Source organism: Peromyscus eremicus, chromosome 3 (assembly GCF_949786415.1).
Source record: "Peromyscus eremicus chromosome 3, PerEre_H2_v1, whole genome shotgun sequence".
NCBI lineage: Eukaryota > Metazoa > Chordata > Mammalia > Rodentia > Cricetidae > Peromyscus > Peromyscus eremicus.
The window spans coordinates 69,926,394-69,954,205 of NC_081418.1; the positions used below are offsets into that span (position 1 = coordinate 69,926,394).

The 27,812-nt window shown below is 45.1% G+C and overlaps 1 protein-coding gene across 3 annotated transcripts in view; it reads right to left on the bottom strand.

The window, feature by feature from the left end:
- Cpvl (carboxypeptidase vitellogenic like) overlaps positions 1-21,783 on the bottom strand; it is a 109,075-nt gene extending 87,292 nt beyond the window's left edge. For 2 of the 3 annotated variants that reach the window (XM_059257865.1, XM_059257863.1), the window contains exons 1-3: positions 21,015-21,732; positions 17,830-18,012; positions 9,785-9,903 (exon numbers count right to left, since the gene is read on the bottom strand). In XM_059257865.1, coding sequence (XP_059113848.1) covers positions 9,785-9,903; positions 17,830-18,012; positions 21,015-21,060 — 348 coding nt within the window. In that variant the 5' untranslated portion in view covers positions 21,061-21,732. The other variant, XM_059257864.1, reaches the window with a different exon arrangement.
- Positions 21,784-27,812: the final 6,029 nt, after the last annotated feature.

Genomic DNA, 27,812 nt, shown 5'->3' on the forward strand with positions numbered 1-27,812 from the left:
GAAAAAGAAAGAAAGAAAGAAAGAAAGAAAGAAAGAAAGAAAGAAAGAAAGAAAGAAAGAAAGAAAAAGAAAAGAAAAATGCACACTGGTAAAGAGTGTGGATACCAGAGTCACACTGCCAGGACTGGAGTTCCAACTATGCTCTTTTACAGCTGTGTGTCCTAGGACAAATGCCTTCATGTCTCTGTGTCTGTGTGCCCTCTGCCTGGAAACACAGGTTGTTAAGCATATGCACTTCAGGCGGTGTCTGGTGTGTCTTCCTAAAACGTCAGTTCTGATTGGTTTTTCTGATGGGTGGGAAGACAGCTAAGTGTCACTACATATATGTGACAGATGGGCAGAGGAACATGAGATTGAGGACTCCAAGCGGCTTTTGAGGGGATCATTCAAATGTGTTGGACCTCATAAATGAGCAATCCCACTGGCCAAGGGTTATCTGTTTGATGAAAAAGGAAGCACCTATGAATGAATCATGGGTCTGAGTACTAACTATCACAAGAGCGGCTGCAGGAAGGGAGGGGTAAGGGAATGGGAAGGAACAAAGGACTCCTGGATCTGTGGGATACATAGATAGCAAAAGAAGATGACCGACACGGGAAAGATGGGGCCCAAGAGGATGAGCCCTTCGCTGGTAAACAAGAAAGAACCATGGCCTCTGGGTGTTGAGATGTACCTGCAATCCCGCTGCTAGGGAAGTGAGACAAGAGATGAAGAGTTTATGTTGGCCTGGGCTACACAGAGAGACCCTGTCAAGATGAGGGAGGGAAGGAGGGGAGGAGGGAGAGAGGGAGAGAAAGAGGGAGGGAGGGAAAGAGAAAAGGGAAAGAAAATGGAAAGAGAGAAAAAAGCTGGAAAGAAAGAGGCCCATTTTATCAGCTGCCCTCTCAATTCCTCTAGTGACCCCTGGTGGCCGTTCACAAACTTGGCTACTCCTTCCTAGACATTTCTCGCATAATGAACAGCCAACCTGGAGGAAGCACTTTTTCTTTTTACACTAGCGCATTCCACTGCTTACTATCAATGACTGGCAAAGAAAAATGATCCTGTGCCTTCATGGATTGTCATTTGAAGGAAGTAAAATGTATGAGCTCTAAACTGGTCCTGATCTGGCCCATCATTTTCCTAATGGAGACACATCAGCTATGCTCCTAGAATTGGTCCTGTCTCCAATCAGACCAGACCCCAAACTTTACATACATAGGCAGACAACAAGACAGAGTCTATGTAACTTTCTATTTGTATCTTGCACACATTGCTGAAACGGAGAGTCAATACATTGGGAGCAGGGACTAAAGGCACCAATTCCAATCAGTGTGGTTGTTCTGGCTGTCTTTCTGCTGCTATTATAAACACCATGACCATAAGCAACTTGAGTCGGAAAATGTTTATTTCATCTTACAGTTCACAGTCCGTCATTAAGGGAAATCAGAACAAGAACTCAAGGAAGGAACTGAACTGAATCAATGACAGTGAAGAAATGCTGCTTATTGGCTTGCTCAGCCTGCTTTCTTATACCTCTCAAGATCACCTGACTAGAGACGGCACCACCAAAGTGGGCTGGGCCTGCCCATATCAATCATTAGCTAAGAATATACTCCACAGTCCAATCTGATGGATACAATTCGTAAGTGGCTATTCCCTCTTCCAAGGTGACTATTTTGTGTCAGGTTGACAGAAATCTAACCATTCCAGTGGTTATACTCTACTTAGAAGATCCTACTGCAGTTGCTCTAGGGAATTTAGGCAGCTTATGGCATGAGAGGGCAGCATTTCTGCTAGTACCCAATCTGCATACATACTTCTAGCCAACCCTTTCCTCCATGCCCCTAAGAAACACCATACTAGGTAAAAGGATGTAACAGCCAAACCACTGACAGACTTTAAGCCAGGCTAAAAATGGAAGTGTGCTCTGTAAGGCAAGGAGTCCTTCTCTGTACTTCTGTATGTAACAACTGATGGTTTGCTTGCTTTCAGTAACACGTTCTCTCTCAGTCGAAGTCATTCGTATCCGAAGTAAACGTCTTTAAATTCCCCAAAGTAGATTTGAATGGACTCCCACTCTGCCCCACAGATATCTGCTCTTATGACGCTTCAGCTGCCACACTGTGTTAATCAAGGAAACGAATTTTATTTAAAGCAATTAGTTTGGTAACCAGAATCAGTAAACAGCTATGCAGTACCATTTTAATTCTACACACATTGTTCCAACACATGTGAACAGCTTGCTAAGCTATCTGTGTGTTCCCAGGGAATGCTGCTCATCTCGCTTCATGTTGACACACATTAGAGCATCCTTTACTATGATCATTCATTGGGAAAATTAACTTTTTCATTTCTTTTCTGGTCTCCTTATATCACTTCCAAACTCCACTGGGCTCTTCTCAAGCTTTGACTTATCTCATCAAGCAACTAGCTTCAAGCCCCCTAGACTGCTCTGCTGGCTCTTCCCTAACCATCCCAGGAGGTGGGGGAGGCTTCTCAGGCTCTCAGGCTGGCTTAGAAGGAATGAGAGGCAGTGTAGATGTGGGGATCTGGTCTTATTTCTGCTTCAAGATAAGACGAAAATGATTGGAAAAGTTAATATCTTCCACCTCTGTGTAGGATTTTCATTTCCCCAAAAAGGTAACTGAGCACAAAAAGTTTTCTATAGAGTTCAAATATACTTAGGAATAGAGTGATCTATAACTTATCATTTTTAGCTACTTTGTTTTGTTTCTCATGGTTTTGTTATTTCAGATCTTTGATGCCTCAAGATTATCGAAAAGAAAATATGAAGACAGTAGTTTTTGACTTCTAACACCTGTTGCTTTGCGGGTGGCTTGGTAAACACCTGCAATAGACGTAGTTTGAGAAATCTGTTGACCCATGTGCCTTTCACAGGAACGACCCCTATACTCATAGAAAAGCCCTATTGGCCATACTTCTGCCACTTGACCCTTGGCTGATCGGATCAAAGGAAGATCACCTGATGTGAAGTTGCCCAATCACATTGTACCTTTAGGTACACACTGGTGAATCCCTGTTGGTTCCATAACCAAGGTCAAGGTAAGCCCGCAAGCTGCAGTTTGGACAATTTGGCCAAGTGCCTGAAGAAGGAAAGCATATTGTTGTGCTAAGAATGAGAGTGAGTGACATGCTGGCTGATCCAGCCCCTGAGGTCTTTCCAGAATATTCTCGTTTCCTTGGGAGAGAGAATGAGTGGCGATACCACTCAGGGTCCAATCATAAGACAGGAACCACATAGTCATTTCCCTGTGTAACTGACCAGTTGCTCGGTTTAACCAGAAACACTGTCCTGTAATCCTGCTCCAAGATGCAGTTCAGCTACAGCCACGGGGGGGGGGGGGGGGGGGGGGCAGAGAGCATCAGGTAGAGTGGGACAGAAGTCCAGAGAGCTGACCCAAGACCAGCATGTCAGTACGCTTCCAGTGTCTTCCAGGGAACAGGAAAGACAGTATAAAAAACACAGACACAACGTGTGTAAAAAGGACACTGGACTAGAGGGAAAAGAGCTTATTGAGGGTAAATCCCATAAGGAGAGGTGTGGACACTCCCCAAAGCTGTGCTTCAAACCTCGAAGAAGGCCTGGGAACAATCCTTTGGAGCTAAGTTCCCTGAGTTGCCTGGCCATAAGCTAGCAACAGCTGGATGGTCACCTAGGCAAAGGGTCTCACGGTCCTAGGGACCAGCTAAGGTAGAGCATCACGGAACTGCGCAGCAAGACCAAGAAAAAGCAAAACACAGAACAGGGAACAGAAAAAGGAAGGCTACTTTGTGCCGCAGTGCCAGCGCCCTCTACTGGCCTACCCACCCAATAGCAAAGATGCCTAAAGCTGTTGTCTTGGGCCATAGTAAATTAGAGCTGAGATGCAAAACAAGCGAGCATGCACACTGGCACACCCAACCTATGCAGTAGTCACCACTGCCGAGGTTCCAGTCCCACGGTTTAGTGAGTAGATACCAATTGTCACAAGATACTATAGCTCAGCCTAAAGGAACAAGGTGTTAGTTATCCAAGACTGCGCAGAGTCTTTCCAAACCTTAATAGTTTTTTAAGACTTGGTGATAACATCATCCCTCATACTGTCCACGGGTCAGGAACAAGGTGATGTCTGGCAGGGTGGCTCTGGTTCAGGATGTCTTGTAGAACTAAGACATAGCCCTACACATCAATTAGGTTGACCTTCTTTATTTGAATGAGATCAGAACCCCAGGGAGAATAAATGCCTTATACCAAGTTAAACAACCAGGAATTGCAGACCTGGAACAGAATCCCTGTACCCTGACCTCCAGTTCTTCATTCCCAAGTTCAAGACCACTGGCAAGCTGTGCTAGGATAGATGTGGAGCGCTTGTGGAGTGCTGATCTGGACCGTGCAGATCCTGGATGGGTAGGGTACCCAAGAGGGGGCTGTCATTCTTTTGAAACTCCTAGATGATTCTGATGAGCCACAGGGAGTCTGGACTCCCTCCCCTCTCCCACACATACTCCACTACTGAGGAAGTTCGGACACCCAGAAGAGGGAGTACACCTGGCTGCCCGTGACAGATTAGGGGGCCCCTGACTCCACCTTCACTCCCAAGACAAGCTGTCCAGTAGATTCTCAGGACACTGTAGAACATCTGCCTCCAGTGACAGAGAAAACGCCTTGTTCCATGAGTGTCAGAGCATTTTCTCATGTCTGGGGGCAGGGATTGATAGCCTAATCCTGTGTCACATTGATTCCCTGCGGTATGGCTGTGGAGGGTCCAACCTGCAGGTTCCTGAGTGAAAACCTCTTCATCTGCTGCCCCTCCCCCGCCCCCGTGCCTCATGGTATCTCTACTCTTTTATAAGCACCAAATAAACCAGGATTTGCACCTTGTCCTCTGCCAGGTGAGCGAGGGGTGGACCTCAGGAAAGGGGCGGGGCTACCTCTGAACACTTCAAATTACTTGTGTTCCTAGAAGATAAGGTCAAAGTCTCTTTCCAATGAAGCTGGCCTCAGAGGTCTCTTGATCTCCTCAAGTGTGACAAATCCCAATTTTACAATAGTCATTTCCTTATCCAACAGCCATTAATCTACATTCTTGCCTGGTGATTGGATCCTTTGGATTTGCAATTTCCCTCTATTTCCTTTAAAGCCCACAAACTGTTATTTATTTGGCTCAGTACTGGTGGCAACTGGTATCACCAAAGTGATAATGGTAATAATAGTCACAGGATATAACAATAAAAGTGATATTTATTGTGAGTCCGGTGTTTCTCTAATCAGCTGGCTGTTACTTCTTTTGCCCCGAGACCCAGGTCAGGCAGCTAGCTGTTCTGATTCTCACTGTGAACTGAGACAGCAGATGCTCTGTGCTGCCAGGAAATGTGGGTAAGTGCTCTGGCCACCCAGTCCTGACTAATTCAAGAGGTCATACTTTCAACCTCTGTACCCCAGAACCTGAGCTTTAAATTCTGGCTCAGCCAAAGGAGCGAGGGGGTTGAGCACAGGCCTTGCGTTCCCCTAACAGCAGCCACCAGAGACGTTGTCGTCTATTGGCGCCAGTGCACTGCCCATGCCAGGCATGAAGCTTGCTGTTTCCCCTGCAGTATTCCCACTGCACACCGACGTTGTCCTCTGGAATTCATTATGCACTAATTTGTAGACAATAACAGGGACTCACAGAAATAACAGGAAAACTAAACTAATCTGAGAAACAGCATCCAGAAAATGACTCAGAGGATGCTCTGAGTGCGGCGTCCTTCCTGGATCTCTATTTTTGCTACCCTCATTTTTAAAAAGGTGTCACTTTTCTCCTGATGACAATGTCAGCTGCTTCCCTGGGACAGGCAAGGAACTCATATTTCTGCCAAAGGAAGGGGACTTCCCTCCTTGTGGTTGGCAGCTGCGTCTCCTTGGGCACTGCATCTGTCCCACCCTGTTCCTGGTTCCTAGCTGGAAGCCTTGGATACCTGGTTGTGCCTGGGAGCATCCCAGTGGGGTGTTGTACAATCTTTCCCTACCACAGCTGTCCCCACTGTGGCCTTTTCACAAAACTCGGCCGGAAGCTGACCTGTCGCTTCTTGCAGAACCCTGAGCCTAAGACCTTTGTGTTGAGACAATACATGGCCAGAATTCTGGGACCATCTTAGGAGTATTTATGGCTATAGCACTGGATCTGAAGGACCAAGGCCCAGTCAGTGGGTGAACAGCTAGGTTCTCAGTTAATTAAGGGGGGGGGGCGACTAACAAGCCAACAGGCTAACCTTGAACCCACGGAGCATAAGGAAACTGCACCCCTTTCCAGTCCAGCATACAAAGTCATGCTCAACCAGGCCTGCCATGTAGAAACAGAAGAAAAGAAAACCTTCTTTCTGTTGTTAGATTCCTCTCTGATCTTTTACTAATTGCAGTTCTCTCAAATCTGAGTCATTACTAAAGACTCAACATTCAGTCATTGATGAGGAACTTCTTGGTACAAAGCCAGGATGGACAATGTAGAAGTGAAAGGAGAGAGTCAGGCTTCCCTGGGTGGGATGGGGTGGAGATCACAGAGACAGGAAAGGTGAGATGACAGAGGCTGAGCCCCAAAAGACCTTAGTGAAATGCCAAGCAGGATCTGGAAAGCTGACCCCCATCCTAGCCGACACCCCAAAGGGATGTAGGTGACTGGGTTTGACGACTATGAGCACTTCTTTCTGATAAAGATGGGGACCACTGTGGAATAGAGCAGTAGCCTGGAGAGAGGAAGTGGCGGGGGAGGGGGGGCGAGAATGAGGCAAGGTTTAGTCCCCAAATTTAGCCCTGCAGGCACTAAGTTATAATAAGGAAGAAGTTCCATGTGTATGCACAGTATCGTGTCAATAAGTAACAATAATGTTCAGTACATTGCAAAAAAGATAGAAAAACTGTTTTGAACATTTTTACCACAAAGAAATAAATGTTTATAAGACATAACGTGCTCATCTGAGTTTGAACATCACGCTGATATTTAAACATCACACAGTGTACAAATGTATCAAAACATCACGTGGTAACCAATAAAGATGTATGACTTTTATGTGTAGATTAAAATTTGCTACGTAGCCAGGTGTGGTGGTGCATTCCAGTCATCCAGGCACTAGGAAGGCTGAGGCAGGAAGACTACCACTAGTTTAGGGCTAGCCTAGACTACATAGCAAGACCCCATCTCAAAACAAAACAAAGCTTAAATAAATACATATGTGCTTCCTAAGTCAAGTGTGAAGCCTCAGTTGGAGTTTGGGAAGCAAGTAAAAAGAGGTGAGGGGACAAGGTATGGAGAGGAGAAACAGGAATGGACAGAGACAGCAAGAAACACGACAAAGTCCTGCTGGGAGCTCATGGAGATCTTCAGGCCAGCTTAGGGTGTGTATAAAGCTGAGCTTGGGAACCAATACAATACAGAAACACAAGTTTGGTGATATTTTATTTGTGCTCTAATAAATAAAGCTTGCCAGGAGATCAGAGGAAAAAGCCAGCCATTATAAGTAAACATGAAAGTCATGTAATGTTAGCACATGCCTTTAATTCTATCACTTGGGAGGCAGGGGTCTGTCTGTATCTATGTGAGTTCAAGGGCCACACTGGGAACAGAGCCAAGCGCGGTGGCATACGCCTTAAAATCCAACACTAGTTAACCATGGAGGTCTGGAGGTCTCTACAGACAGACAGGAAGTGACAGAGCTGGGCAGGAAGAGGAAGTGATGTGGCTAGACAGAGAGAGCAAATCAGATGGCAGAACAGCAAGGCATATAGGCGTGGGCAGACAGGAAGTAACTCGCTTTTGGAAGCTGTGGAGTTGGTGAGGTGAGGTTAGCATGGGGCTGTTCCTATTCCTCTGATCTCTCAGGCTTTCACTTCTATATCTGGCTCTTTGTTTTCTATTAATAAGACAAACATCTCTATGTAGTAAAGTGGGGTAATATTTTTAGGCCTCATTTAGATCAAGTGGCCTGGAGACCTCTCAGCTGTTTGCTGATGAAGGTCCCTTAGCATCTTTCACCCTGCTGGGCTCTGCTGGGAGCACACCTCAGTTTCCCTGCCAGCTGTGGTCTACCAACAGCTTGCACTAGGGAGAAGACTACAGTCATGTACAAGTGCTGACCTGGGACACAGACACCTCTCCCCATCTGTCCCATCTCTCCTGTAACTCTGTGCCCTGCGTGCCTCAGTTCCTCATTCAACAGCCACCCAGAGGAAGAAGTAAAAATCCCTTTAGAGTCCAGGACAGCCTACCAGGGACAGTGAGGGTCCAAAGACCCAACCTTAAACACCTGAAACTCTCCATTGCTCACCCGCCCACCTCCATTCTCTAAAGGACAGCTTACTGTGAGGTGAAGTACATCAGAAGTCATGAGGTTAGGGGAGAGGAGTAAGTCAAGAAAACACAGCAGGACAGTACCAATTTAAAAAAAAAAAAAAACCTATTCAACTTCACAGTGACACTGGTTGAAGCAATTTACTAGGTTATTAAATATGCAACACTGTTGTATGCAAATCATATTCAAATATGAATACCAACCTCCACGGAGATAGGCTTTACTTTGCTTTCTCCAGCTTCTAAAGCAAATCCAATTTGGCAAGCGAGAATAGAAAAGGGCTCTGTAGTGGGCTTTTAATGTGTTTACAGAGCACAGCACCTCTCCCCAGAGCCCCAGAGGGACCTTCAACCTTAAAGTGTCTTGTTCACAAAGACCTGTGTGACCTGGGCATGCGCTAACCATCAGTGGTGAGCTCAAAAGATCCCCTCCGGTGTCTCCAGGGACCTGGGAAGGTGAGTAGCTCCCGAAGACCACACTGGTGACTAAGCTGTGACCTGTTAGTTCCAGAGGCTCCCCACTCCTTCCTCTCAGCGGCTCTCCCCATCCCTTCCTTTCCCTGGTCTCTCTCCAATGCCCACCCTGCCCCAAGTATTATTTGAATAAAATAACAATTGAAAGAGACAAAGAAGGTCGCGACAGGAAGGAGGTACTGTGTTACTATAAAGTGTGTGTGTAGGGGGGCAGTCTCCACGCCTCCTACACAAACGCTATTCATGTTTGGAAACATGTTAAAGTACTTTTTAAAGATTCTTAAGCCTTATGGGAAATAGAAGTTTTAAGGAAAGTGGGGGAGGGTAATAGATCCTATGGCCTAAAAGCAGTAAAAGGACTACCAGGGGCAGAGGGGACAAAACAGGTAGGAGGGAGGCAGATGGCGAAGAAGTGGGGCAGGGGAATCAGCAAAAACGAATTTCCATAGGGATTCCATAATGAAATCTGCTCCTATGTCAGTTTTAACCTATTGTTTAACCTCCTGTATGCTAATTTTAAAAGAAAGGCCGTTAGGGCTGGGGAGATGGATCAGTGGTCAAAGTGCTTGCCCTGAGGATATAAGAACCTGAGTTTGGATCCTCAGTGCCCACATGAAAAAAAAATGGGTTTGGTAGCATAGATTTATAGCCCCAGAATTTCAGGGACAGAGGCAAACAGATCCCTGGGGCTGGTGGCCAGCCAGGTTAGTAGGATCAGGGAGCTTCCGGTTCAACAAGAGACCCTGTCTCAAAAATAGGGTGAGGAACCAATGAGGAAGACCCATTGACTTCCTGCCTCCATGCACACACACGTACACACAGGTACATACACACGCACACACACACACACACACACACACACACACACACACACACGCACACACACACACACACACGAAAACAAAAAATAACAAAACCCATGGGTCTACCCACGGAACCTACCATTCCCACCCCATCTGGAGCGAGCTCCCCTCTGCTCTCCACTACAGGCCTTGGCCACCTACCCGAGCTGGAAAGAACCAGAAGAAGAGGTTGCTGTTGTAAGTCCTATTCACCGTGATATAGCCGGCATAACTCTTCAAGTTCATTCCAGGGTAAGGACTGACCTCGCTCTTCCTTTGCGCTGGGGAAGAGAAAGAAAATGTACCCAAGGATTAGGAGAACATGCTCCACGAGGCTGCTCAGGCTGGTGGAGACCAATCCTGACCACCAGGCCAGGATAAGAAGCCAAGAGGAGGCCGGCTGGCATGAGGAATACTCAAAACTACAAGTTCCAGCCTCCTCCAGCTGACCCCATAGGTTCCCCATTCACAGTGAGGCCAAGGTCAAGGGAAGCTGTAAAGGAGGGCAGGATCGGAAGGGGGCCAGGATCCAGGCCTTTGTAGCTGTTTTGTTGTTCTGTTTTGTTTTGTTTTGTTCTTAAGAAAAGGAAATCACCAATCATCTCTATCACTTTAGTACCTCAGGTGTTTCCAGTGCACCCATTGAATGGGCATGAGGAAGGGTACAGGGAAACAAACTAAGCAGAGGGAGTCTTGGGGCAGCTTCTGGGCCTCACCTTCTTGCTGTTAGGAGCACAAAGTCTGCTGGTCTTTTAAGGATGAGGTCTGAGGGGCTCAGAGTGGCTGGAGAAAGGGTGTTGAGCCTGGGGCGACCTCATGGCTACAAAGTGGAGCAGGGACAGTTGTAGAAGGCAGAGGCCCTGGATTTCTCATGGCAGCCAAGGGACAGGAAAGGAGAAAGAGGACATGTTCAGCCAGCTTTGGGGGCCTTAGACTAGATGATGGTGGTGGAAGCTAAGATTTACAAGGCTCTGACAAAAGAGACGCATTGGAAGGAGAGGGAAGGTGCCCAAGGTCTCCCAGCAGTAAAGAGGAACTGAGGCACACACACACCCCAGCAGCCGCAGCCAGGCTGCCAGGCTCCTCCTTCCAGCCTCCCGAAGGTGGCTGCCCTGAGTTGGGGTACAGGCAACTAGGAGTGGGAGAGAAGTAGCGGAAGGAACAGGGTGGGAAGAGAAGAGAAAGTGGGTGTTGGGGTATGCAGAGTGAGAGGAAGGGAGCTCAGGGAGGAAGAGAAATGGCCTTCAGTACAGACTCAGTCCAGAATGGTATTTCAATCTGAGATATATTAAATTAGAGAATGCTTAGGAGGTCAACATGCCATCAACTAATGATACCCACTGTGGTGGGCATCTCTCTCAGCCCAGCACCCAGCTATGGTAATATTTTATTTGTGCTGAAATGCGATTTTCTTTGTATGTTAATAAATAAAGTTGCCTGGGGATCAGAGCGAAAAGCAAGCCATTTAGCAGAAGTCTGGCAGTGGTGGCACGCGCCCTTAATCTGATCACATGACAGGCAGAGTCTCTGTTTAGTCAAGGACACAGCCAAGTGGTGACCCTAACCTTTAATCCCAGTACCAACTACAGAGACCTGGAGGTCTGTATAGACAGGCAGTGATGAGGAAACCATGTGGTTGGATTTAGAGCCAATGAGAAGGTAGAACAGAAAGGCAATAAAAAGACGGTCACAGAGGAGAAAGTCTCTGTCTCAGGAGAAGGAGTGGTAAGCTGAAGGGAGTCTTGGCTCTTGCTCTGATCTCTTAGGCTTTAACTCTGTATTTGGCTCTGTGTTTCTTATTTACTAAGACCGTTTAGAATTTCATCTACACCCAGCCACATCACTGACAAGGCAAAGAAATCTACCATAGTAAGAGTAGTCAATCCCAAAGGGAGTGATGGAAAATCCAGGGCCTTTCTCCACATAACTCCGGCTCAGTGCAGCCACTTACAGCAGGCAGGAAGGAGAAGCCTTGCAGCCAGGCTGCGAATGCTGGGGGTGGGGGGGAGGGTACCTCAGTTCCTCCTTGCTGCTGGGAGACCTTGGGCATGTTACCTCTCCTTCCTACGCGTCTCTTTTGTCATAGCCTTTAAGTCTTAGCTTTGAGACTACGAGTTCCTTTTTTAGAAATGGACATGTCTTTCCAAGGAGGTATACTTCTAGAACACACTTCCCTGCCCTCCTCGTTTGCACTCGCTAGCACAACCGCCTAGCCAGCTTTGTGACTCTGGGTGGAGGCAGTCAGCCTCTGTGCTGCAGATTGCTAAGACAGGTGCACCCTTTAGGGGTCCACAGGAACACAGAGTCATCATGTCCAAGGCTGTCAAGAGAAGGCAGCTCGGGGGCTTGGGAGATCACTCCATCTGTCCAGGGTTTGCCTTGCAAGCATGAGATCCTGGGTTGAACCCCCAGGACCTACAGAAAAATTCAGCTTATGTGATGGGTGCTTGCAATCCCAGTGCTAAGGAAGCCGAGACAAGAGGACTCCTGGGGCTTGCTGGCCTGCTGGTCTAGGCAAATCAGTGTGTTCCAGGCTCCAGGCTAGTGAGAGACTGTCCCAAAGGAGGTGGACACCATTACTGAGGATGACACCCAACATTGTCCTTTGGCCTCCACACTAAGGCACATACAGACACATGAGTATGTACACACAGGGGAAAAGGGAAAGAAAAAGAAGCTTGCTTGCACAGAGCATGGTTACCATTGTCTTTAAAACGCCAGTGGGGGTGGAGACCAGGCAGCAGCTGGGGGAAGAGACAGCGGTGGGCAAAGGCTGGGTCTCAGTGGGAAGTGGACTGAGGGTCCAGCTGGGCTAGCTTGTTAGAAAGCTGGACTTTTTGGTCAGACAGACTTAGTTTATAATCCTAACTCAATCCCTCATTAAGTCACTTCATCTCCAAGACTCTTTCCTTGTGGGCAAAACGTGGGCACTGATTGTTCTACTAGAGGCTTTCCATGAAGAAGGACAAAGAGTGCTTATCAACATGCCTGGGAGGGAACCTGACAGAAAACAAGATTCTGGTCTCTAGGAGGTGGGGTCTCCTTAGCCCCTGAGAAGTTACCCCTAAAGGAAGCATAGCAGTCTGGGAGCTTTGCTTTTTTTTTTTTTTTTTTTTTTTTGGCAGGATTGTTTAATCCAAGTCCCATAGTTCTGCCTACTCTCTTGCCAGGGACACTTGTCCCTCTTGTGTCTGAATGTCCCCACCAAAACTCAAGTTGGGTATTGAATATTCATTTTGAAGTATCAGAAGAGCAAAAATTCAGTATTTGAGAGCTGGGCTTTGGTGGGTGATGAATTTTACTTGTACCATCAGGGCGGGTCCCTGATCCAATAGGGCTGTGGCTGTATAAGAAAAGAAGGACCTAAGCCAGCACCTCTGTCTCTTCATGATGGCCTGTGCTGTTTCAGGGTTCTACGAAGCACCCATGCCCAGAATGATCTCACCAGAGCCGGCCTCCGGTCTTGGGCTCTGCAGCCTTCAGAACTTCAAGCTAAATTAACCTTCGTTGTTTATAAACTGCTTGGTCTGTGTGAATCAGTTACAGCAACAGAAAATGGACTAACACCTCCACCCCAAAAATGACAAAGGAAAAAGGAAAGGGATTTTAAGAGAAAGAAAAGAGAAGTGTCTGAGGAAATGTAATGTTTTCTGACTGTGGTGGTTTGAATAAGAATGGCCCTCAGAGGCTCCTGTATTTGAATGCTTAGTCATCAGGGAGTGACCCGATTTGAGAAAGATTGGGAGGTGTGGCCTTTTTGGAGGAAGTGTCTCACCAGGGGTGGGCTTTGAGGTTCTAAAAGCCTGTGCCAGGCCCAGCCTCCCCCTCCCCCGCCTCTCTGCCTGCAGACCAGGTTGTAACCCTCCATCATCATGTCTGCCTGCATTCTGACATACCATGGTGATAATGGACTAAACCTCTGAAAGCGTAAGCGAGACCCCAGTTAAACATTTTCTCTTATAAGAGTTGCCTTGGTCGTGGTGTCTCTTCACAGCCATGGAACACTGGCTGAGACACTAGGCTTGCCTCAACGCCCACTCTTCCCTCCAATTGTCGTTTTCTTCCTCTCCTTCTGCTCTCAACGAGAGAACATTACACGCCAGAGTTGGAAAGCCCCTACCCAAAACAAATCTATTAATCATCTCAACATCAAACAGAGAGACATCCATTCCCCAGAAAGAATGACCAAGAAGTAAAAACTGAAGGCTGGAATGGGTGAGGTACAATCCAGAGAGAGGTAATGGGTAGGACAGGATGATAGAAGACAGAGAAAAATGAGAGAGGTCAAAGTCCAATGAGAAAAAGAGAAAATATATAATAGAAAGGAGCTGGAGGGAATGGGGTATGGGCGAGAGATGATTGGATCAATCTGTCTCGAGACCAGCACTGCACAGGGTGCCTCTAGATTGATGTGGCTGCTCAATTCTCCCTCCCCTTAAGAATTCCTGGGTTGCATCTCTACTGACTTGTACGTAGGCATGTCCTGTCCCTTTTCTCTTCCAGCAGGAGCCATAGGGAGGCAAGGAAAGTGTCTTACTTTATCTCTGAACCCCTGGGACTTAGCATGATAGTTCACATACTTAAGACACTCCATAGATACTTTTTAATGAATGAATCATAACCAAGGGGCAGATGAAGAAATGACGGACAGCCACAGACACTACCTTGGGATTAGCGTAATCCTACAAACTCCTCTGGAAAACAGACCTTATCAACATCTTAACAAATTTTGAGGACCCCTTTTCTATTTAATGAAAGAGTGTTTTTGCCCCATTTCATAGTTTAAATTCCTATTCACCCACTCACAGTAAAATAATCAAAAGTTCCCTCAACTAACATGATTTTTAAATATGTTTGAATGTGTCTTTCATCCTTAGCCCAGAGTCAGCTGTTAATGCAGTATGGAGAACAGGCTCCAATGTGTAGTTTGTTTGTTTGTTTGTTTTATCTTTCTGGCACTGTGACACACAATATAAATGTTTTTTTTTTAAAAAAAAAACAGTTAAAGAAGGAAAAGGTTTTCTTTGAAGTCATCTCACTTCCTCTTTGCTGTTTACTGCTGTGGCCAGTGTTTGTGACATTAACACTCTGAGAATAATTGGAGTGTGGCCAGTAAAGGGTTGAACCAGCCAACTGGGGTACACAGTAGATCCACAAACACTTCAGCCACCCCCAGTGTAGACAACACACTTTCAGTCCACAAGCAACAAATTAGGACCCAGCAGCAAACATCCTTTGGAATTTGTAAAAATATAGTGTTTGTAAAGAAGCTAAAATTTGCTCTCTGCCTTTTATTCCAGAATGTAAGGATTTATTTTAGCCTCAGAGAAAGCAAACATGCAATTACAATTACATAAAATTAAGCTAGCTAATTGGGTATTAAAAAAATTAAAATTCCCCTTGTCTTTCTGTGAACTGCTGTTTATCTCAAAAATGTTCCGTTGCGATGTTAGGACTCCCATTCCTGCAGCTTTGACAGACTCCATTAACAACAGGGATTTAGAGAGGGAGCTGGCCATCTGTCCATGGCTCCCCGAACTTTCAGGAAAGCGGATGAATAAAATTATCCTTAATTATGTTGTCGGGCAGCATCTGAGTCCCCAGATGTGCCGGCTTTGGGATCCACCATTCAAATTCCATTCAGCGATTCTGAGTGTGAAATACACTTTTAGTGACGGAAGTTACCTATCAGTCAGTCCGTGCCTCACATTCAGGGGACGAAGATCTGCTGGGCTTGCGACCAAAGGACTAAAGACCGAGCTTTCTCCCTAACTGTGTATGCCCATGATGGTGGAATGCTCCTAGGCCAGAGAAGCCTCAAGGAAGGGATAGGGATGACCCTTTGCTTGGATGGATTCCGCAGTGTTCTGTTCACTCAGTTCTGCCACAGAGGGCACAGGCATGCGATGGTTTCTCCACTTAATGCATCTGCTTAGCTGTCTCCTAATTCAGTGTGCACAGAGACCCTTCTGGGGTCACCCATATCATACCCACAACCTTGAGTCAGGAAACGGTCATATGGCACAACAGTTCATAGTGTGGTTGGTAGGCAAAGGTTATGATCTCAGATCTGCCACTTTCTAGTTTTATAGCTCTGGGCAAGGTACTTATCTTCCTAGAACTTTGGTTTTCTCGTCTATGCAATGGGAACAATAATTATATGTTCTTTATTAGGGTGCTCTGAAACCTACATAAGCTAATATATGGAAAATGTGGTTCCTGGCACATGATTGAGACTCAAATGTAAATTGCATAAGTATTTACTAAGTGCGTACTGCATAAAAATATTGTGCCAAGTATTAGGAAATAATAAGTAAATACTATTAATCATTGTTTATTACTTATTTTAATTCACTTATTATTTTAATTGTTTATTTATAATATGTACTTTATTTGTAACTTATTGGTATTTTATCATTAATTATTTTCACTATTATTATTTTCTGCCTAGATTATATCAATAGCATCCCTTCTCGAACTTTTGAGCATACCTACCGTGGATGTAACACTTCAGCTGCATTCCTTAATTGGTTCCCATGTATTAGCACATCTGTTTCAGAAGACCACAAGCTTCTTAAATGAAAGGAAATAGACTACAGTAGGCAAAGCAGAGGGCAGAAGCCACAAGATCTGAGCCCCACCGTCTTCTCTGTTCCCAGCCTCCCCTTCGGGCAAATCCAGATGCCTGAGTCTCCTTCCTTGCATGAGGCTGGGTAGGACTTGGCTGTAATGACCTTAACCCCCTTTCAGCTGGACATCAAGTGATTTTCTCTGATTTCTTGGTAATGAGATAAATCTGAAGTCACTAAGGAAGCTGAGCTGAGTGGGATCTGGCACTGTGGGGTTGGGTTGCTGATGTGTTTTCTAGTTGGATATATCTTTAAGAACCAGCCCATGTGGCTAGGCAGCCGTCTTTCTGTGAATTTGGTGCAGAAAGTGGAACTGAATCCCCTTTTTATATATTCTGATTACCCAATGAAGGTTTTTTTTCACCTCCCTGCAGCAAAAAGTTGGCAAAATCTAGAGCTGAGGCAGATTTCATGGAGAAGCACTGAAAGTAGGCTTCAACCCCTCTGATATTAAAGAAAACAAAAGTGGTCATAACTCACGTTGGACACTTCCAATGAGGAAACTCCGCTTTATTTTAAACTTCCTCATAGAGTGTTTAGACTTACTTTCGGTCTTTGAAAACATTATTTCCCTGAAACTTCTGGTCTCATCCACCCTCAGTCCCTCATCTGCGTCTCTCCCACTCAGTCCCCTCCAGCAGCTCCTCAGATCGCACCTCACCCATCCCTTCCTTCAGCAAACACTCACTGTCTGTCTCCTCTGCTTGACCCTCCCTGGACTCTTTCTGGCCACCAGCCCAGTCCTCTGCTCCTTTGTACAAACAATTCCTCAAAGCCAGAGCCTGCCTGCGCACTATTTGTGGCTCAGGGGTCAACTGGGTTCCCCAAAATGAGGTTCTTTGTGGCCACAGTGACTTCCCTAAGCACCACGACAGAGTAAGAGCAGATGCAAACGTACACTTTAGTAACACCAAATGGAAGGAACTTCTTCCTATTAACTGCAAGGTATTGACCTCCTGGTAGTCTCTTAATGGCGCCTCTGCCAACACTAAGATTTGTGAAGAAATTTACAGGGTGTGGGGAGTCTTCTAAATTTTTTTTTCTCACTAGATTTCCCTGGCACTCTTCCAAGTTATGTAAGAGGATAATTAAATCTGCATCATCCTAACAAGGACACTGAGGCCTGGGCTGTGGATAACTCACCAGGTGAGAGGCACAGCAGAGTGGGTGGAGGAAAGCCCTGTGAATGTGGAGCCCTCACCTACCAGCTGGCGCCTGTGTGAATTCTGGCAGGGCCGTGGACCTCCTACTTCAGTCTTCCTGTGTGGACGGACACACCTTGCTTTGTTGAGGAGCATGAATGTCAACATTCACAGATGAAAGGTGCAAGGGTTGTAGTGACACTGTCCCACAGGGAGACAGTCACTGGTTTTGTAATGAGGAACACTGCAACTTAGTGACATCAGTACTCCTTCCCCCACCACCTCATTTTAGCTCAAAACTCAGATAATACATGGCACCAAGCCTTTAGTGTTTGAAGTAAGACTGAATGAAAATACGGACAAGTGGTTTGCATCTTGGGGGGTAGTTGCTTTTAAAACACCATTGAAAACATAGCAGCAGTTTTTGGACACTTACCCAGCTTGATCTTCCCAGCTTGGATATAAGGGCTAAGAAACAGAGGCCAGCCTGCGTTTCCCTTGAATGGCGGGGAAACAATGGTGCTTCGGTATATGGAGCGAAAGAGTCCGTCACCAGGGCTGACCATAAACAGGACCAATGAGACAATCACCTTCCACATGGTACCAACTGTTTCTTGGCCTGGGGTGAGAGCAGTAACATTCCACACATGAGTCTCAAGTCGATGTTTGCCTATCCCCTTTACATGCAAGAAATCCTTTTGTTTACTAAAAGAAAAACAAACAAAAAACAAAACAAAGCAAACCAAGAAACCCTTTCCTGTTGCGTATAAAAGCAGTTTGCTGAGCACCGTGGACATCACCGGGAGCTAAGTAAGGCCCACCCAATACCTGTTGATCCCAACCTCAGCTACCTAGAGGAAGATTCTGTAAGGAATTTCCAGTGTACCTGGAAAGCAACTGTTACATTTAAAAACTATGGCCTGGAAGGTAAATTCAATAGAGAGTCAGGTCATGTTGGGGAGCAACTGGGGCTCTAGAAATGGCCACTGTGTAAGTGGTAGGGACCATTCCAGCACTGCAGAATTGCAGGGCATCTGGTGCCCATTTCAGGAGGGGATGACCTAGGGAGTGCTCCCCAAGGTGATTGGAAATGAAAGGGGGTTGAACTCAGGTCTATGGGAGCAACAGGAAAAGCACACACACACACACACACACACACACACACACACACACACACACACACACACATACTCACTCACTCGCTCGCGTGCACGTGTCACACCAAACATACAGAAGATGGCTTAAGCAAAGGGGAGACCAAGGGTTTCCAGACTTCACAGGAGAATTTAAAATAATCTATAGGTTTCTTCAACATTGCTCTGTCTTTTACAAATCACAAGTTTTATATCCAACAACAAAACAGAAAGAAGAGATGGAGGATTCTATAACTACACCCAAGTCCCTCTGCTCATTGTCATCTGATAAGTAAACTTAAGAAATTAGGGCCCACAGGACACATGCATGCCTATAATCCTAGTGGTTGGAAGTTGGGGTCAAAAGGATCAGACATTCAAGATCATCTCTAACCACGTAGTGAATTGTCAGCCAATGTAGGGTATGGGAGAGTCTGTCTCACACAACAAACAAAAAGTTTGGGTGTGAAAGGGGGCAGAGAGATGATTTAGATGTCAAGGGCTCCTGCTACTCTGATAGAAGACCAGAGATTGGTTCCCCACATTGGGGACTCACAACCTCTTTTACCTCCAGATCTGTGGATCTGATGCCCTCTTCTGGCTTCTGTTGACAATTGCACACAGGTGCACATACCCACATACAGACACATGCACACAGACAGTAAAAAATAAAAACAAATCGTTTTTTAAAAGAGAGAAGAAAAAGACTATCAGCAACAAATTTTAAATGCGATTTTTGCTGAGAGCATTCTCACAATGGCTTGAAATCATGTTGTCTGCCATCCAGACTTCACATAAACACATAAATTGCGTCGGCAGTGGGCCTTCCTGTGCATTTTTAATGTGTTTTTAAGCTGATTTGAATAGCCTAGTAACTCCACCAGAAAGGCAAGAAGGAGTCATGTCAAGGTTAGGTAATAAAACTGGACTTGATATGTTGTCTCATGTGAGGACCTGAAGGTAGAGAAGCCAGGGCCTGACTTCAGGGGCCCTGGATATGTGGGGATACATGAAGCTCCTGTGAGGTGTGGTCAGAGGCTGTTCTCATTTAAAATCTTGATTTATTTCCATCATAGTTTTTTTTTTTTTTAATCATTATATGGAGTTCTCGGTTGATTGCATTAAAACACAGTTCTGATCGCTGAGCTTTCGTCACAGCCTTAGTCTTGCACCTGAGGCAGATGTCTCTCGGCCACACCTTAACCCCACCCTGCCTTGTGTATTACAGCAGCTGCACCTGCCGGCACCTGCCTCCACACCACTAGCACTTAGGCATGGTGGACAGCCTTCGCTCTAAATTCTGATTTGGGTAGTTTTCTTTTAGAGCTGGGGTTGGAACCCAGAGCCCTTCACATGCTGGACAAGTACTCTGCCACAGAATCATAACCCCAGCAGCTAAATTCTAAACAAAATACTGTGCAGTGAATAAATACCCCCATTCACTCAGGTTTCTGATTATAAAAGGAAATATACAATTATGCAAATACCATGCCTGATTTTGATTTTCAGTGCTTGAAAATGTCAAACCATTAGAACATTTTAAAAATACAAAATGTGTACAAACCTATTAACCACATGTTTAACACAACCCAATTTAGCATATTACAAAACACTGGGTTGTGGCAAATTTTAAAAGCTTTTCAGCAACATTTTCTTATTGAGGTAAGGGTTTATAATCATAATTTGATTGAATATATGACCCTTGTCATATCTCTCAGGGTTAACTTAATAGAATTCTCTATGCTTAATGTAAATAAGCCCATCCAAACATAGTACATAGCTAAAAATGATTTTGCCTATTATTGACTATAATAAAGAACCAAATGAATTTAGAAATTGAAATTAAGTTCTCAAGAGACCCAAGGGTAATGGCCACTGTGGCACTGTTAAGATATTGTTTTTAATTATGTAAATTTGTTACACCAAGGCTTTAATCACATAGCTACTTTCAGAGAATGCCTGAAATCAACAATTCTACTGGTTCTGAAAAGAGAAGCACAGTTTAAAAAAATAGTAACAATAGAAGAAGCTCTTCCAGGAAGAGGGTCCCCTGGGGTAGACACAAAAACCCACCCTGTTGTCTAGTTTCCCTGTCTCCCAGCACCAGGCCTCCAGCCTGCTTAACAGCACCATTAATATTTAAACAACCACTGTAGTCACAGCATCGCCCCAGAAAGCAGAACTTCACTCAACGACTAAAAAAAAAAAAATAGGTGCGAAGGGGCTTGTTTTAATTGACATAAATTTAGTACACAGAAGTAAGAGTTAGGTCAATTTAGCAGGGCTCATTAACATTTAATCAAATAACCGCTGGAGTCATGGTTTTCCACGTCAGTGAATTAAGGCAACAACAGACTTCATCTCACAGTTCTCGTTTAACAGTCAGAATTCCACAACTGCTCAGTTGTCATCTCTCCTAAGGGAAATGAAACCCATTAACAGGAATGGAGGAATGAAAAAAAAAAAAAAAAAAAAAAAAAAAACCAACCTTCTCCGATGCTTTTGCTGATCCTACATTGGACTAAATCTCTCATTTATTAAACACTGGGCACTCTCTGAATGAATAAACCTATCCTAAACAGAAGCTGTGACTCACAGAACATAAGAAAAGAAAATCTACTGACCACACATTTCATCAAGCCTGCTTGAATGGATATGAAGGGCAGAGAGCAAGCTTCAGTCTAAATATGTCATAGCGAAGGGTTCAGAGAAGATGGCCTCTTAGTGATCAGAAACACAAACTCTAGGTGAATTCCAGCCATATTAGTAGCATCAAATCAAGGCAGTTCAAGAGTATGTGCTTGCTAAAACTACTAAATATTACTGTTAAGAGTCCAAGTGTCATACAATGTTTATGTTAAACAAAGCTATCTACCCCACTCTTCTTTAGGATAAGAAAACAACACACTACATCTATAATAACACACTAGATAAGCAAGTTACCACTCAATAAAGTTGATATAAACAACAACTGAAATGGTTAAAGAGAACACTCTGGAAATACGACAAAGTATTGGGTCAAGAAAAGTAAACCACTAGACTAGATATAGGTATTTTCTCCTTGTTTTATACTTTTTACAAATTTCTAAGTTTTCTATAATAATTAATCTTATAGATACAAAAGAGCAGTTTTTCTGATAATTTGATTTTCCTTCAGACAAAATGAAGCAACCGATAGACATGACAAAACCAGCGGGCTTGTTCCCTATTCCTCATTACTACCTGGTTATGACCTCTTGAGTTTCCTAGGAATAAGGTTCTATTTGTTCTTTTTTCCTCGAACATTCTATGAAGATGTACCCTGATCTAAAGTCACAGAACTTCAGAGGCTCAAAGTGAGGTTTTCCTTGGTAACTTAGAAGGATCTGGAAAAAGGTGAAATACTGTTGTCATTCATTATTACGATATTTGTATCTGGTTCTGATTAGAGTCTGTAACAAATATGTACGTGAGCATCACTAAGCAAACGTGTGTGAGACTGATGGATCTAAAGGGACCCAAGGTATTCTAGACCTACAGAAGACATTAAATGTTTACATGATCTGAGTTAGGTGTTTGATGGGGTAGAAAACCCAAGCCTGACAACAAAATGGACCTGATCAGGAGGATCCCATGATCAGTGAGTAGTGGGGCCAAGACCGAAAGCCAGGATTCATTTATGATTCTGAATCTATCAGCTTTCCACTTCCCCCATCTTAGATCATTCATATTCTGACTCTAGTCTCAATAAACACCAGTCTTTAGCCTGTGCCAGTCACAGATTGTTGAACAACACATAGACAAGAGATAGATGGAATATGGGGAGGTCAGTCTTTCTGGGGAAGGTCTGCCACCGTAACTCATGAACCTTGGTAAAATAGCAGCTTCCCTGTGTCTCTCTCAGTGTGGCAGACCATGACCAGGACAGTTGTCAGTTACATCTTCAGGAGCCCTGAGAGACAGTTCTCTAACACAGATACTTCTTTTAAAACTCAAATTACAAAAATATATCATGGAATGAGTTCTATCTTAAAGCAAGTTTACAAATTAACCTCCCAAACTTAACACTTTTGGTTATTTTACTACTAACTTCAGTTGGGAGTCGTGCTTTTTTTTTTTTTTTTTTAATGTGTCTGGTGGGCAGTCTATGTGAAAGCTTCCCTCCATGCATCTTTTTCCAACTGTGTTTTATAGATGGAGAGAGCTTGGCATCAGCTCTGACAGTAGTATTTACACCAGAGAAATTGGCAGTGTCTCACACAAGGTCTCTCTCTCCATGGAGCTCACTGCTGTAGAGTTTTCTGCACATCATTATCTGTAAAGTGAGCTGGACCCTACTTCTCATCAGCTCCCACTCCAATCTCCACCAAAGTGGCTGGCAGAAGGGACATGAAGAAAGTCCTGCTCAGTAGCCCTCCATGCATTTGAGCAAGAGTAGAGTGCTCAGTCCAGAAGCCTCAGGAAAAGAAACCCAAAAAGGCCACTTGAGAGTGCTCAATAGTGAGAAAGAGATACAAAATCTTAGAATGAGAACACACACACACACACACACACACACACACACACACACACACACCTGCCTCTCCTTTACTCCTTCTCGCTTCCCCATTGTACACTATGAGTGCTCCAGCCAAAGCAATAATGTTTCATGTGATAAACATTATTGCCATGATTAAAAAAAATAGGCATTTGGATTCCTTTATACATTTAACTGCATTTTAGATTCCCAAAGTGATAAATAATATTTTGAAAAATCAAACAACTCAGTAACAGACACGTCCATGAAAGCTGTAATTTAAAAGAGTACAAGCAAGTGGTTCTGCTATTTAGAAAAGATTTGGGCCCCTTGCAGGGTTCTGTGAGCATAAACAAAGCATCAGAATTTGATAATAAAGGGCTATTGTATTAAAAAGCAGTCCAAATCCTAAATGGAGCCATTTTGCTAAAGGATTCCCATGTAAGCAAATGAATAAAACAAAAATTATTTCCAGATCTCCATTGTTCATTTTCTTAAGACATCGTTTCAATTTCTAAAATTGATATTTGCATCAGGACACGCCCCTAAGGTGAAGGAGGCTTTGGCTGAAGTGGCCTGGCATGCCTATCTCATTTTCTCAGGCTTCACTTCTGGCCCGAGACCCAGCATCTGACCTCTCTGATGAATTTAGCTGTTGTTATCTTTGCCACCACAACCTTGTACTAGCAAGAGTGAGACACAAACTAGAACTGTGTGGCAGGGAAAGAATGAGCACGGTCGGGAAAGGAGAACATAATCCAATCACAGGCTCAACTGTAAAGTTCATCTTGGGCTCTCTCTGCACTTGGGGAAATGAGGGAGGTCAGGGAAAAATGGGAAATAAAGTAAGCATGCCTCCGGTGTTTATAAGTGTTGTGAAGCAGATCGTGTTCATCATCAAAGGCATCATCATGCCATGACTCTGGAGACAGCAGCCAACTGGTGAACACTGAGTACTCCTCACATACAAAGCACTGTGATCGTTGCTTTACAGTCTTTCTTTCGAACCCTTATTAGGTGGGCAGTATAATCGATCACCCTGTTTTGTAGTGGAGAAACTTGCTTCTCAGAGAATTCTTTCCTAGATTCACACAAATCATGCATAACAGAACAAAGAATTCGGGGATCAGAGCTGAGAACATGACACCCCAAATATGACACCTGGACATCAAAGGACAAGCTGACCCTCCCACTCTTCCCTCTAAAGACCTGGCCATGGATGCATAACCTGTCTTTCCTTCTCTGAAGATGGTTGTAAGACCCTCTTTCCAGAGGGGCCCTGGCCTCTCCCAGAAGGGAGGAGTAGACTAGTAAAGAATCAGTTCTGTTGACCCATTTGCTGCCACAGACCCACTCTGGTGTTCCAGACCTCCTGCTTGTCTGCCCCAAAATGCTGTTTTCCCTGGGTCTTTGCTTTCTGAAGGCTCCTGGTTCGCTTGAAACTTATATTAAGTAAATATGTTGTACTTTTGTTAATTCCTTTTTCCTTTGCTGTAAGAGTCTCGGCTGTGAACCTTGCGATGGATAAGGGAATGACATTTTTCTTCCCTCTAAGAGCCAGTTCTGATTACAAAGCCAATCTCCATAGCCCCTGTTCCAGCACTTCCTTACATGTCTCTTTCTCATTCAGGCAAGTATAGAAATACCACATGATTCATCCTCTCAGAATCAAATAACTACTCTGAGAAATTCTGCTTAAATATGGAACTTTAGCCTTAGAAATATTCCACAAGTTAATATTTGAATAAGGAAGTCTCTTTATCTTGTACAACGGGCACGGATAACTCGGTGGAGCATGCCTTGGGATCTTACTCCTTTTACAATCCTTTCTGAGGAACCTCTGCGTCCTCCCTGGGCCTTGCCCTCCAAACCCTCAGGAAAGCGTTTGGCTAACTGTAGCCAAGAAATCGGTCTCTGTGGAAACAACCAAGCCATGAGAAGTCACCAGCCATGAAAAGTCACCAGCCCTGACGAACGTGCAAAGACCCTGAGGTGCAAACAAGCTTGTCAACTGGTGGAGACAGAGGGAACAGACTCAGTAGCACAGAAAGAAGCAGAGAGAGGGATGGGACCTAAACCTGCAGTCTTCTGGTGGCCAGAGGGTTGTAGGGGGATAGGGGGGCACTGTGCGCGGGGCGGGAGGGAGGGAAGGGGGCGGGACTGCTGTGGAGCTTTAAGGCCCGGAGCAATAGTGTGAAGCATATTGTGAAATGATCACTCCAGCTGTTCTCTAGCAGGTGGACTTTAGCAGAATGAGAACGGAACCAGGATACTAATTAGAGGAGCATATAATGGTTGGTAGTGACGAAAGAGGCTGTGCCAGGGAGTCACAGCAGAGGCAGTAAGGAATGGCCAGCTGTAGTTTGAAGGCATAGCCACCTGTGTCTGTTAATAGGGTGTGTTGACTTGGGGGGGGGGGGGACGGGGGACGGACACACATGGAGGCCAGCTGTCTTAGTCCATTTTCAGTCCCTATAGCAAAACACCCAGGACTGGGGAACCCGCAAACACTAGAAATTGATTTGACGGCTCTGCTGGAGAGTCTAAGAGCATGGCAGCCATGTCTGCTCAGCATCGGGCAGGCTTGCTGCACCATAACATGGAAAAAGCCATCTACTGTGAGACAGAGCAAGCAGACTAGCCAGGGGCTCTCTTCTCCTTGTGCAATCACTACCATTATCATGACCTCATCTGATGCTAATTCCTTCCCAGAGGTCACACTTCCAAAAACAAGTCATATGAATTTCGGAATTGTGCTTCCAACACATGAACTTCTGAAAGACACACTCAAGCCATGGGACTTCCACCCGAGTGGCTGCATCAACTTTTAAAGACTGGGTTGTATCTTATGCACACACACACACACACACACACACACACACACACACACACACACACAGAGAGAGAGAGAGAGAGAGAGAGAGAGAGAGAGAGAGAGAAGCCCACCACCACCTTGACACAGGACCTTATTTGGGAAAAGCAGCTTTGTAGATATAATTGGTTAAGATAGGATGAGGATTAGGGTAGAGTTTGTCACACATGATTCATGTCTTTTGAAGGAGGATGAGGAGGAAATGCAGGAAGGAGAGCGCTCTGAAGGGATAGAGAGACATAGAATACAGCCACATAAGAAGTGGGGACCAGAGTGTGCAACTAGAAGCCGAAGGCCACCCGGGGTCTTGGAAAGCAGCCAATGCTGGAAGAGACAAGGGAGGACTCTTCCCTAGAGGTCTCAGATGGGGGCCTGTAGCTGCCTCTGTACTGTGGCCTCCAGAACTGTTGGAGAACAAGTTCCTGTTGTCTCCAGTGTGAATGTGTGTTCTTACGCAGTCTTAGGAAGCTAATACAGGCAGGGGGAAGCCCTCCTGGAGGGAGGCATGGCAAGAGAAAAAGAAAATACCAAACCCCAAGAGCTCTTTAAGTTGCCTTTAGTTACATAAGAGAAAAAAGTGGTCAGCATGAAATGGAAGGGGAGCTACATTCATTTCTCATGTGAGATATGATGAGCATGGGAAGCAAGTTCAAAATTCAAGCCAACCAAAAGGTCTTTCCAAAGCTGACCTCACTAACTGCTTTAAGTCTGCAGAGTCTGGGTGGCATTCAAGGTGAAGACAAGGGAGCAAGCCCACGGACTGGCTTGTCTGGTTCCTAAGCTCTTGAATCACCCTGCAGTATTGTCCTGTCAGCCGTCTCTGAAGGCAAACGCTGTTCTCGCTCTTACTTTCTACATTCTGACTTCTGTCCACACCATCTTGCTAAAATCACCAATGAACTCATTTCCAACTTAAAAAAAAAAAAATCGTCAATCTTCATAGCTGACTTTTCTAGACTTCACGATGCCTCTACGGCTTTGCCATGCTTTGCCTCCTTGAATCTGAGCTTTTCCCCATCACAGCTCTCTCCATTCTGGGGTTCCCAGGAGCCCACCCTTGGTCAGATGATTATCTCACCCCACCCCCACACTCTCCTGGGTAGTCATCATTTTAACTAGCTCTTTCGGCTGACATGCTTCTTTAACACTTCTGGCTCACCTCTCCAGCTCCCTGGTGAAGTTCCCACCTGAATTCCCCTCAGTGTTGAACTCCACACGTCAAAATGGAAGCTGGTCCTGTTAAACCATAGAGAGCTGAGTCCATCTGTTTCTGTTCCCTGAACATCTCTAGAGTGAGAGTAAAGACTTTTTTAAAAATATTTATTTATTTCACATCCTGATCACAGTTTTCCCTAGCTCCTCTCTTCCGAGGCCCTCCCCTTACCTCTCTTCTGACCCTCCCCCCATCCACTCCTCCTCTGTTTCTATTCAGAAATGAGCAGGCCTCCCACGGATATCAACAAGACATGGTACATCAAGTTGTGGTAGGACTAAGTACCTCGCCTTGGCAAGGGAACCCAGTATGAGGAGTAGGGTTTCAAAAGTCAGCAGAAGAGTCAGAGACAGCCTCTGCTGCTACTATTGGGAGTCCCACAAGGAGATCGAGCTACACAACTGTCACACATACGCAGAGGGCCTGGGTCAGTCCCATGCAGGCTCCCTGGTTGTCAATTCAGTGTCTGTGAGTCCCTATGAGCCCAGGTTAGTTGGTTCTGTGGGTTTTCATACGATATCCTTGAACCCTCTGGCTCCTACAATCCCTGTCTTCTGCAGGATTCCCCAAGACCCACATTATGTTTGGCTATGGGTCTGCATCTGTTTCTATCAGTTGCTGGATGAAGTCTCTGATGACTATTGATTGGTACCAATCTATGAGTATAGCAGAATATCATTACCCATCATTACATTGACTTTTTTTT